General features: G+C 37.1%; 1 protein-coding gene across 3 annotated transcripts in view; it reads right to left on the reverse strand.

Annotated features, from left to right (window-relative positions):
• The window catches only part of SEPTIN10 (septin 10), a 29,022-nt gene that overhangs the window by 7,554 nt on the left and 8,555 nt on the right, over nucleotides 1-12,913 (reverse strand). For 2 of the 3 annotated variants that reach the window (XM_031557669.1, XM_010728292.2), the window contains exons 4-7: nucleotides 11,625-11,811; nucleotides 8,047-8,208; nucleotides 7,203-7,299; nucleotides 5,243-5,411 (exon numbers count right to left, since the gene is read on the reverse strand). In XM_031557669.1, coding sequence (XP_031413529.1) covers nucleotides 5,243-5,411; nucleotides 7,203-7,299; nucleotides 8,047-8,208; nucleotides 11,625-11,811 — 615 coding nt within the window. Of the gene's footprint in view, nucleotides 1-5,242; nucleotides 5,412-7,202; nucleotides 7,300-8,046; nucleotides 8,209-11,624; nucleotides 11,812-12,209; nucleotides 12,266-12,913 lie in introns of all 3 variants that reach the window. The other variant, XM_019623432.2, reaches the window with a different exon arrangement.

Raw genomic sequence — 12,913 nt, forward strand, 5'->3', positions numbered from 1 at the left:
CCAGCTCCCTCAGCACACGTGGATGCACCCCATCAGGTCCCATGGACTTGTGGACCTTAGTACTGCCTAGGCGCTCACGCACGTCCTCTTTCCTGACTAAAGGGAAGTCTCCCATTCCCCAGACCCTCTCACTAACCTCCAGGGTGTGGGATTCCTGCGGGGAGAGCCTTTTCACTGAAGACGGAAGTAAAGAAGGCATTCAGTATCTCTGCCTTCTCAGCATCCCCCGTTACCAGAACCCCCCCTCACTTAGTAAGGGGCCCACATTCTCTCTAGTTTTCCTTTTGCTATTAACATACTTGAAGAAGCCTTTTTTATTATCCTTTATCACTTTAGCTAGATTCAACTCCAGACGGGCTTTAGCCTTCCTCGTTGCATCCCTGAATACTTTGCAACCAAATGAGTTCAGCAGAACAACATTCTGCTTCAGTTCGATTTGTTGTTGTTGTTTTTGTTTTTGTTTTAAATCAATGTAGATCCTAGCATTGTATCTGCCACTTGAAATGCAGACATGGTTTTCACACTACCTTTGAGTTCAGACAGCACATGCAATAACAATAAAGCTACAGCACAGGTTATTCAAGTGCCAGCAGCCTCGCTGTGTGTCAGTTCTGCTAGCAAGCACTCTGCCTTGGGTGTAATACAGCAAAAAAGCTAAAGCAAAAAACTCATCTAAACTAACATGCTGCAGTTGCATCTTTATTTCAGTATGTGGACATCTTCAGACTCAGTCTAAGCTAGTTTATCAGATAAAAATCAGTAAAGGAGAAGTCTTGATATCAGAAAGACAGACTAATTGCAGACACTGGGTTTACCTCACAATCAAATTACATGTTTAAAAACTATGAAAAATTAATTAAAAAATAAAATCATCATGCATTCTCTCATTCTTCTTGGTTGGATCTCAATAATTTTATACCTTGTACTCTGTGAAGAAAGCATATGTTTTATTAACCCGTTACATGACTCCTAACAACACTTATCACCTACCTTTCTACAGGAGAAAAGCTGTCACATATAGTTTTCTTATTTGCATAAGGCTTAGAACATGGAAGTCCAAAAATAAAGATGCAAATCAGGCACAATCTGTTCATAAACTAAGACTCTAACTGAAGTGAAATTCATAGCTTGGTGGAACACAACTGTTGTGTGTTTTGTTGTCTCTGGATAAGAAAGACACTCAAACTGTTTTGCAGTATGTTCATTTAAAACTTAAAACAATTTTCAAGTTTGAAAAATATTCCTGGAACTTGCAATGTAACATTTCAATATCAGTGAAAGCGTATCATAAAAAAGAACGTGAACATTAACTAGTAGCAGGTAGCACTAGCACAGTCCCTTGACTCAGTGCACTATGTTGATATGAAGCAACATTTAGGACGTGGCAGATGTAAATAATTACCATTTTCCCAACAAAGGCTTGAAGAAACATGTATTTTGGCTGGAGTTCAGTCTTCCCATACAGAGGTTAAAGTATTTAGTTCAAATGCAAGGATCAACACTTGGCCAGATGAACTCCAATTCCAGGGGACTTTCTGAGGAAGTCTAATAGACTTTTAGATAGGTTGTTTTCCTTCCTTAGAAAAGACAATTTGAATCATATCAACGTTCCTCTACATGGGAACTTCTTATTGAATCCTTCCTGTTCTTTCATCCTTAAAACAGACTGAAAATAAACGTTTTTGTTTTAGAACTGCAAAGTTTGAATATTCCAGTTTTAGGGAGGAATAAGAAAAGGTTCTTCACATACTGAGAAACTGAAGCATTCTGAACACAGAAAAACAACTACACTAGAGAATAATTAACATCAGAGAATCAGAACATGCAAGCAAACAGCCCAAATATCAACCTTTTTTCAACAGACTCTTGCCTATCAGTTTTCTTCTTTCCAAACCAAGAGCTCTCCCTGAGGCAATAACACAGTTTGCAATCAAAAAGTGGACTAACAAAATGCCCAAATTCAATAATGTAATAGTCCTCTCCTCCCCTGCAAACATCTAAGCTTTCCAGACACATACATATTTTGACGTTTGTTTGGCTTGCAGCAGTCAGTCTTGATATCTAGATTGCTGTTTCTTACGGTCCCAAATTTCTCTGTTCTAGGCATCTCAGCAGTCATCTCTTGCTGAGAATGATTTGAATCTAGGAGGTTGACAACTTTTCAGTCTAAGATTCCCTAGTGGAAGTAGCTAGACCATCAAAATGGCAGGACTAGACAACACACACACACACACACACGCGCACACACACACACACACAAACACACAAAAAAAGAGGTCTTCAGGTATCCCATAAAAAATAAAATTCAATAATGGTTTGGGCTTTTTTTCCCACATGGAAGAGTTGAAGCCTTTATGGATGTCCAACTGTAACCTATCTCGGAAGGTACCTGAAAATCCAAGAATTCTGATGTTGATTTGCACTGGCATACAATTTTGGATGAATAAACTACTATTGTATTTTTAAATCCAAAAGAGTTGTACAAGTCCACAAGTAGCTTTTGTACATCATGCCAAAAGATAGGGCACGTTACCTCTTTCAAGTGTCAATGTTTAAATGCTACAAACATCAGTGCTGTAACAGTTCCTAAATTTCTCATAAAACAATCCAACTCAGATTATCAAATTCAGCATGTAGGCAGCTACATCACAGGCATAAAATGTGACTTTTCAATATGAATTCAGATCACTATTTATATAAGACATGAAATTCTAACACTCAGTCATATACTGCTATTTGTATTATTTATAGACTAAAACTAAACCTCTTGCAATTCCTGAGTATATAACTGTAAACATATTAAAGGACAAATAGCCCCTATTCTGACAGAAACTTAAATCTGCAAGTCAGAAAAACAAAAACCATTGAGCTTCCTCTATGGAAAGTGATGTTTTTTCATCACATGCTGAGCACTTCATGGTTCCATCAGCAGTTTCATAAAGCACCTTCTGGATGAGGTTACTAATTCTGTCACATACAGATCTCCTATATTCTCTTCCCTTTTTATGGTATCATAAAATGTCTCTCACAAATGACCAAATGCCTTCCCTTTCAGATCTCAGTGTCTTTCACCATGGCACACAACTAAGGGACAAATACACATCCTAGATCCGGTCCCACTCATTTCTTCTTCTCTCTGTCAACCTGGGAAAAAGTTTATGTTGCTGGATTTGCATGCAATACTACTCTTATCCTTCCAAAAATAGTTATATTTCCAACAGATGCGATTTGCCAAAACTAATTCTTAAAGAGTATTGTCTTGCCCCAGTACTCTTAATAAGCTGACATTTAGTGTCCCATGCATAAAAATTACTCACCAGAGGGAAGTAATCTTTCCTATAACTTCACTAAATCAACTTCTAACACGTAAAATACTACGACATTCTGATGTCAAAGCAGAGCACCTTGCTATTTTATGTTGTTAACAAAGTATCAATTGTTTAAGGGTTCTGCAAAGACAACTCTTGTATTTGTGGAAAAAAATACAGTTCTGTGGATATTATTTCTTTTAATTTAAGAATTCTTAGTTTGAAATGGCTGCACGTTGTGAAATTCAAGTTCAGGAAAGTAAAAGGTACTGCATTCAATATCCTCATGAACAAATCTATATGCTTTCCTTTGACAAAGAAAATAAGGTATCAGCTGTTAGTGTGTGTTCTCAAACCCAATGAAAAGTCTATGGTCACTTACAGTGGGCTTTAAGCCTCATTCACCTTTGGTCTCTATGTATGAAAAGGATTTATTCCTTTCTTTTTAAGTCAAGAGAAATGTCACAGTGATTCATGGTCAGCTTAAGATCTAAATGAACTGCTCTTTAAGCACGCCTTGGCATTAAGATTTCACAAAGAAGTGCCCATGTCCAGCATCCTCCTTGATGCATTCTTCTTATTTAATGATCACTTTGAACAATATAGAAATCAGACCTAGTGAAAGTGAAAGAAATGTTGCTCCATCAACACTACCGATTTAGAGTAACTGCAACTTCTTTAGAACTTCTGCACAAAGTAAAGCTGAAAGCAAAGAATTTGAGCCACTAAAAACAATCTGAAGGGAAGCTATTTCTACCAGAACACTTAAATACGTTCTGAATTGCTATGTGAAACAAGTTAAAAATCCAATTGGTTCCAAGTATTTGAAACTGTTTTTAATGCAAATCCATACTTTGTTTTCATGCCTGGTTTAAGTTGGTATTTTCCACAGTGACTGTGCAGTAACAGCACTCTGTTAAATCATGAAGACTTTGAAGATACCCAAAGCATCAGCTTCTCCTCGTCAGGATGCACACTTACAAAATACAGCTCTACAAATGAAATGACCAAAGGAAGTTGGAAGAAAGAGAGGAAGGATTTGAAAATAACAGATTAAACAAACTGGATGTAGAAATTAGAAATATTTCCTACAGAAAACAGCTTTACTGCATGGAACAGCTGAGTGTCTCTAAGCCTTTGCTTTACTCTACTCTGGAACAACTTCCTACAGTATAATAAAAGATATTTTGACCCAAAAAGGCTAAATGTTTGTTATTACAGAAGATAATGAAGAAAGTCAACAGTGTAAACAATAATTTTGTAAAAGTTTTTGCTTCAACTCCTCCTGAATTTCAAGTGCAGCCAGACCATTGCTTGAATCAGGCAATTATTAGAGAAAAAGTAAAACAGCATTATTTCTATAATGGTAACATTCCAAAAGGCATACAGTGTACACACCTGTGAAAAATGGATATTCTCCATAGTGAAAATTAAAATTCTCAAGTTTTTTTTATAAAACAGATGTATTTCAGAAATAGAGCTTGTATGCCTGTAAAAGCAATGCTCATATAAACTCATATAGTGCTCCACAAAGATAAATGAATGAACAGTATGTACTTACACTGATTTAGAAAAAAATAATAGCATATAAACATTCTCTCTCATAAGAACTGTTCTAACTATGAACCTTGTTTGGCATTGTGCTGATACAGTCAAATATGAAATGAATGAAATTGGAAAGCCAGTGCTCTATCAAAGAATCACAGAATGACCAGGGTTGGAAAGGACCTCAAGGATCATGAATCTCCAACCCCCTGCCACATGCAGGGCCACCCAAACCTCCCCATTTAATACTAGACCAGGCTGCACAGGGCCCCATCCAATCGGGCCTTGAACACCTCCAGGGACGGGGCATCCACAACCTCTCTGGGCAGCCTGTTCCAGCACCTCACCACTCTCTCTGTAAAGAACTTAACGTACAATAAGACTCTTACCTTACTGGCTTGTTCTCAGGATCAATGTCTCTGAAGCCCATCTCCTGCAGTCTGCAGCGCCTGTACAGCTCATAATGGCGTGTGTGAGTCTGCTCTATTAAATCTTCCATATTTGTGCAAATAAGCATCTCACGGAGCTTCACAAAGTCACAGTGGTTCTCATTTTCCACTAATGAGTTAAAAGAGAGATCATCATACACAAGCATAGAAACTGTCAAAATATATTTTAAATAGCATTGAGATCCTTCTATTGTGTTTACTGATTACACTTCCAGGAAAAAGGATCTGTATTTCTTATACCTCCTGCACTTTCTTGTGATTTCTAATATACACAGTGAAACACTAACCGTATGTACCACTGAACATGTTCCAGTATGTCCTGATTTCACATTTGAATTGAGCAACTATTAATTTCTCTTTTTCTCTTCTGACAATCAGAAAACTTTACAATCTGGTAGTGCTACAGGCACTGCCATAATATCAACCAACCCAAATATCACATACAGCATCACATGGCTTGATTCCAGGAAAGCATTGATGGTTGGAACTACCAGTTACTGCATACTTCAAATATGAATTTCTAAATTCTCTAAGCTGCTTATACAAAATACAATTGATATGACAGTAATCGCTAATAACAGCTCGTATGAATATCAATGAATCTTACAATTAAAAAAGACCATAAAAATATGCAGGTCACTCCAAAAGTAACGAGTTTTATTTATTTCCATGGAAAAGACAACAAATACAATAACACTATTTGATAGAACCCATTCTCAGCTACAAAACACTCTTTTTCAACATAGATACCACCAGTTGCTATGCATTTTCACCAGCTATAAATAAGACCCTATGTGCCATGCTTGTAAAAATCTACATCAGCCGAGGTGACTCACTGCTTCACAGCTGCTGTAATGGCAGTTGCTAAGAAAATGTTGCCCATGCAGTCCATCTTTCGTCCGCGTAAACAGATGGAAGTCAGAAGGAACCAAATCTGGACTATATGATAGGTGTGGTTATCTTTTTCTCTAGAAGTTCAAGGTTTCAGCTTAGTCAGCAATTGTAATGTAGCCGTCAGTTGATGGTTTGCCCAGGCTCCAGGAAATCCAGAAGGAACAACCCTTTCCTATTGAAAAGACACTGCACATCACTTTACCCGCTGTGTCTTGAACTTTCTCTTTGATAGGGAATTCACGTCACCACTCTATGGATTGCTGTTTTGACTCTGGCTCATAGCAGTGGCACCACATCTCATAACAAGTAATGATGTGACCCAGGAAACTGTCACTTTAAGCCTAGTATTGGTTCAGTAGGTCCTAACAAACTTGCATACCGTGTTCTTTCTGTCCCTGTTTGAGCATTTGTGGGACCCACAGGGCGCACATTTTGTGTTATTCCAATACTGCCACCATCACTGAAGCTGATACTCAGCTCCATGTACATTTCCCTGGTCATAGTCTACCAATTTACATGGATGAGCTAATTGAAATGCTCTGCATCTTGTGGAGAACTGCTGTGCTTGGCCATTCAGAACACGATTTGTCTTTCACGTTGCTGCTGCTATTGCTGAAATGCAGCATTCACCACCTCATTGCTCACATCCACCATTGTGGTATCCAGCAGTGTTCAGCAAGTGTTGATGAATCTGCATGGAGGAATTCAATGACAGCCCTTTGCTTCATGCGTATTTCCATGTCAGATGCCATTGTTTCAGACTGCCCCTCTGCTGCCATGTATCACATGGCAATAAAATGCAAATGAATACTGGCAGGAGGGTTCAACCTCTACTGCTATCCTACCAACATTTGCCTCTTACATTGTAAGCCAACAAAATAAAACATGACACATTACTTGCAGAATGACCTGCATATTTTTATGGTCTTTTTTAATTATAAGATTCACTGATATTCATAGAGGTTGTTATTAGCCACCACTGTTATACACTTGAGAATTCATTTACCTTGTACAATGCCCCAAGGGTACTGACGAGCTTTCACCATTTTGTTTCCAATTTTCACCACTTCTGTACTTCCCACTACAGCAAAAGGTAAATGCCCCTGCAAGAGTCACACCAACACAGCCTTATCTCTCAGTGTTCTTACGTAAGAACTGAAAAGCAAGCAATGCAAAAATAAACAAAGGGTAAAAAAATCTACCACACAAGGAGCAAATACACATAGAATGCTCAAAACACCCAGGTCTAGCTTCACAGGCTCAGTTTAAGCTGACAAGGTAGATCTGAAAGTACAACAGTAAAAAAGCTTGGTGTGCACCTGACTTTGTGATTCTTAAAGATAACCTGTCCTGATATGGAAGGAAAAGTAACAACAACAACAAACAAAAAAAAAAAAAAAAAAAAAGGAAAAAGGAAAAAGCAAACAGAAAAGAGTTCTGCAGACAAAAAGAACAGAGCAAATTGGAGAAATGAGTCACCTGACTACCTTCTCTAAAACATGTAGGATACTATTCACTATGGAAAAGAGCAAATCAGTTTATCTATGTTAGTAGGTGTATATTAAACATCCAGAAAAAGGGAAAGTATTTATGAGTAAGATCCTCTTTCCAGAACGAGAAAACAAACAGCCTCCTAAAACAAGCAGCATCAACAGCAAAGGGACAGGGAAACCTGGGGGGATGGGGAAGCCCGAAAGCATGGGAGCCATTTAAAGAAAGAGAAAATAAATAACCAACTTGTAAAAAATACAAAACCATAACCCTCAACATAGCCATGGAAGAACAGGCATGAATCAGTGTTACAGTGATGCTTTAATACTGAAATATTGACATTACTTCCATTTACTTACATTCATGATAGTATTAATTTGAGAAACGACTTCATCGTCAGTTGGAAACTGGTATATCTGGATACCATTGCTAACTAATTCAGTAATGAGTTTCCTCTTGAATTGCTGCAGTTCTGTTTTAGAAATGCTGTCTGCTTTGCCTATAAGTGGTATAATGTTCACCTATTAATGACAAAATACACAAAATCTGTAAGACAACAATTTTGAGACAACATTAACAAATTTCTTTGGTCGTAAGTCTTCAAAACTACCCTTGCAGTCTAAACTTTTCCATCAATATCTGATTCATTTCAACAATAACCAAAGAAAACTTCACAAATCATTAAAATATATTCACTGCCACCACTTGAAAACAGTAACACTTTATTTAATTCCTCATAACTAACTCTGAGAAAAGAATTAGGAAGGAGACCTCATACAGTGTATCACCCAAAAGAACAGCAATACTTACTTATTACCAAAATGTCATGAAGTATTTATATCTCTGTTTAAAAAATGGAATTTTTGGTTTATAGCAGTGGGGGACATGTCAAGTATTAAAAGTTGAGAAGTTAAATGCACAGAGAAAAGGCTGCCAATACCTCAGCTTCCCTTCGGGTAAAACAAAGCCCTTTTCATTACTGTCACCCATAGCTCTTACTCCACTAGCAGAGCTGTGAGTTTGACATGTACCTGCTGAAGAATCTCACCTCCAAGTTGTTGCAGTAGTTACTCAGAATTCTAAATTCAATCCTAATGCTGTAAGTTGACCTATCTGCTAAAATAGTTATGACAGTAACTCAGTACTCTTAAGAATAATTGAGTATTTATGACCTTCCTACCACCCCTTTCAGAACAGGATACCGAGAATTAATGTTCAAAATTCTGGTGGATCACTGCAATTCTTCCAGATTTCACTGAATTAGAGAGTTCTGGATGGTTCCTTGATTACAGACACACACACACAAAAAAAAAAAAAAGAAGGAAGAAAGACACACACACACCCCATTTTGTATTGTTCTGACTATTCTGCTTGAATGGAATTTCCACAGCATGAACTTTCAAGACTCCATTCAGTAATTTTTCTGAGACTGCAAAGACAGCAAAAGACTTCAAGAAAACTTTCCTGTGTCAGGAGGGCAGGAAAAAGTAATAGTAAGCATTGAGTCAAATAAACAACCTCCCTAGAAAGATAACTTAGCTGTGCTAACAAGTGCTTGTAAAGCAGATATATGTAACGCCTAGCTCATCAATATTTCAGAAGTATGTCAAGGAAGTGAATTTGGTGCAGTCCCCCTAATTCTAGATAAAACAAATGGTGTTACAATTTCAGGGGAAAAAAAAAAAAACCTCAAAATCAGTATCATTAAAACAAACCACTTTATTTTTTAAGCTAGAAGTTTCTTACCCTCGTTCACTTTGTCTTCCTGCCTCTAGGGCTCCTGCCTCACCAGTTTCCTCATACTAACACTAAAGTATGACTTCTAAGATTAACTGGTGATATTCATTAATAATGTAGCACGTGCAGCCTAAGGATACATGTGGTTAAATCAAAATGCTACATATATTATTTTGATGACTGATATAACCTAAGATTGTATAAACAATTTGATACAGCTAAGTAGAAATCCAAAGCTTCTGCTAAATTGGCTGAGGTACACTGATCTAGGTTTTCCACTGCACAGCTTTAAAAATGGATGGAAGAATCCTCAGACTTTAATTAATCTTCACTCCGCCTTCTCAACATAAAAGGATTACAGGCCCTTCTAACTAGGAGAGATTGGTAATGAATAGGAAGGAAACACTGCTGTGGAGACAAGTAACAAAACAAAAGCAAGATCACTGCAAACTAAGTCTAGTTATCAATACTGATGTTAAATCATACCTGTTAAACCAGTGCCTGTTAAAGCAGTACTACCGTGGCTTTAGATAAGCAACAGAAAGAGCCTTTTCAAACTGTTAAACAAGACTTATTTCTACTTGCAGCTCCTAAGGTTTACTTGACAACTAGTATCTCAGTACTTTCATCCAAGAACAACACTAATTGAAAGCATGCACTGAACTGTACTAACAGGAGACTTGAACTATATTGAGCTGGACCACATCCAGATGTGCTCCAAGTCCCAGTGCTTCCATCTATGCCTGCTGCTCACTTGGGCACCAGCTAACTCCTTTCAGCTTCTTCTCAAATCACAACTCCCACTGCACAAAGCTGAATTCTGAATTCCATAGGCCGTTAATACAGAATCACTTCAACCCCACATAAAATGTCAACACTTGAACTAAAGTAGCAGTCTTCATCTTCTCCCCTTGTGTGCAGCACCTCCTTTCTAGGCAGAACTAAAATCTGCACAGCTCTACAAGGAGACAGATTACTTTTCAGTTTCCTAACTAGGCAAAAATCTTTAGTTTTCAGTTGAAATCAGTCCCCTCATCCAGGAGACTGACTGAGGAAAACACTTAAGCGTGCACAATGTGAAGGAGCAGCTGAGACTGCTTCTTTCAAACAGCAGAGCAGACTTACTGAAGTTTAACTTCAAAAAGTAGTTTAATAGTAGTTCAACTAAGACAACCACAAAAAGCCACTGTGATAAAGGTTTTTCTTTATCTATGCACATAGTTTTGCTGTGTGCTAGCACCAAATTCAGCCCCTTGATCATCCTTCATATCCAGAATATGCAAAGTATGGCTTTCTTCCCTCACACTTAGAAAACATACTATTTTTCTAAACTACAATTGTAATGTAACACCTCACATTAATGTCAAAGCATCTGTTGCTCCATTATGCTATAGAGAATGAAAAAAATATTTATACTTGAAATTATTATTGGTTGGTATTTGGCACATTTATTTAAGTATATTTGAAGGTGTCTACATGTTAAGAAGTACACTTATGCCTCATGTACAGGAAAAAGAACATGCTGACAGTGAAACACAAACTAAAAGGCAATAAGAACAAACACTGCAGTATTCTAAATTCTTAACATTTTAACAGAAAATAGAAGAATTCTTCTCTCTTCTTTTATCAAACAAGATTTCTTAAAATGGCTCAAATATTTAGTTTTTCCAATTCACACAAACCCATTCTAAGAAGAATCGTAAGAATTTAGAAAGTGCAAATAATCACTAGAAACTATTTTAATGATTGCAAAATTAATCAATACGTGTAGTTTAAAATATTAACACAGACCATCATAGAAAAGTCAGGCTAGTGGAGCTCACAGCACTCACCTCTTCAGCTATTTACAACTGCAAAGTTTTCTATATGCAAATTTTCCAGCAGCCTCAAAACTTGATAGTGAACTAGAAACTACAAACTTCATTAGAAACATTACAATACTCATGGAAGGTATCCTATCCAACCAGTAAGATGTTAAGAGATTGTTTCCCTGTGTTCTTCCCATTTGTGAATAAATAAGTGATGAACTGTAAACTTTTTGTTGAACTAAGTGGTTCTGAAGTTAAAAAACAAGCAAACAAAATACAATCGCCTAAAACCAATCACACAGATTTGGAACGAAGAGTTGGTAGCAGACTTACAAGCTGCAAGATGAGTCAGAAAACAGAACAAGTCCTAAGGAGCTGTTTCAAAGTCTTACCTTGCTGTCTAGACTTTTCATGGTTAACAAATCTAGAGTCTTTAGGGAATGGCCTGTAGGTGAAATGATGTAGAGGCACACATGGATGCGAGTATCATGGTAGTTAAATATAGAACGTTTAATTTTCAGTTCTTCTTGGAGATAGGCTTCAAATTGTGCATCTATGTAATCCACTATTGGCTGATAGCTGTAAGAAATGAAACAACCAGACATTAGCTACTCCCAAACAGGCTAAGAAAGAAATTAATCTTGTACTGTCGCGTGCATTTTCATTTTACAATTGAACAGGGTGCTCACGTAGCTGCATGACACAGCAGAAAATTAAGTGTGCTGAGCCTAATTTCTGAGAGGCTACTCCAAAAATAATTGTGCACCTAAAACAGATAAAATACTCTCTAGCTACTATCAGTGGAAAAAAAAAAAAGAAAAAAAAAAGCTACGTAAATTTACTTTTGCTTATTAGTGATCTTTTCAAGAGATGTTTTATAAACTTTGGCCATGAAGCTGTGCAACCACAGAACACTTAGATTCAAGAAAGACACACAAAACTTCTAGGTACAAGAAGGAACATGCAATTACCAGTACCAAGAAATAGGACTTCCAGTATCCTCTGAAGATGAAGTACTGTACATGAGAGAGCTCTTAAACAATAAACAAAAATTGGAAAGGAGGAATGTGAGAGAAGAATGAAAATCTGATTTGCAACATCAGTACAGTTTAAGCAAACTTCATCCTGCTTAAAACACAACTATAATCTGCCTTCAAAAAGAAAGTGTTGCCAGATGTCCAAGCAGGACCTCACAGTTGTGCTGCCACAAAAATTTACTAGACCAAGTCAAACACAAACAAAATTCAAAAGCAGTAGTTGTATCCAAAATTAATAAAGGTTAAAAGGCAGCTTCTTACAATATAATATGTCAACACCTCTAGTATCTATATTAATATCCACACACATCACACTCATTCCAATCTCTAGCATTAGCTGTTTTCCCATGATATCACAGGACATGATCTCATGACAATCTTAATGTGATTCTCTAACCTTCATTTACAATTACCACAATTTAGGCACCCATCTAACATGAAAGACTACTTGAATTCATTATAGTGAAAGAAAAAAATCTGCTGAGATACAGTTCAATATTTTAAAATCTTCAGTTCATAACAGCAGAGACAAAACTGGCACTGCACTTCTGTATCTTTTGATTAAGCTGACCAACTTAAAGGACTTCAAGAATCCACATGATGTTCCTTCCTGTTTGAAGTCTTTAATACAATCCAATATTAAA

Source organism: Meleagris gallopavo, chromosome 1 (genome assembly GCF_000146605.3).
Source record: "Meleagris gallopavo isolate NT-WF06-2002-E0010 breed Aviagen turkey brand Nicholas breeding stock chromosome 1, Turkey_5.1, whole genome shotgun sequence".
Lineage (NCBI taxonomy): Eukaryota > Metazoa > Chordata > Aves > Galliformes > Phasianidae > Meleagris > Meleagris gallopavo.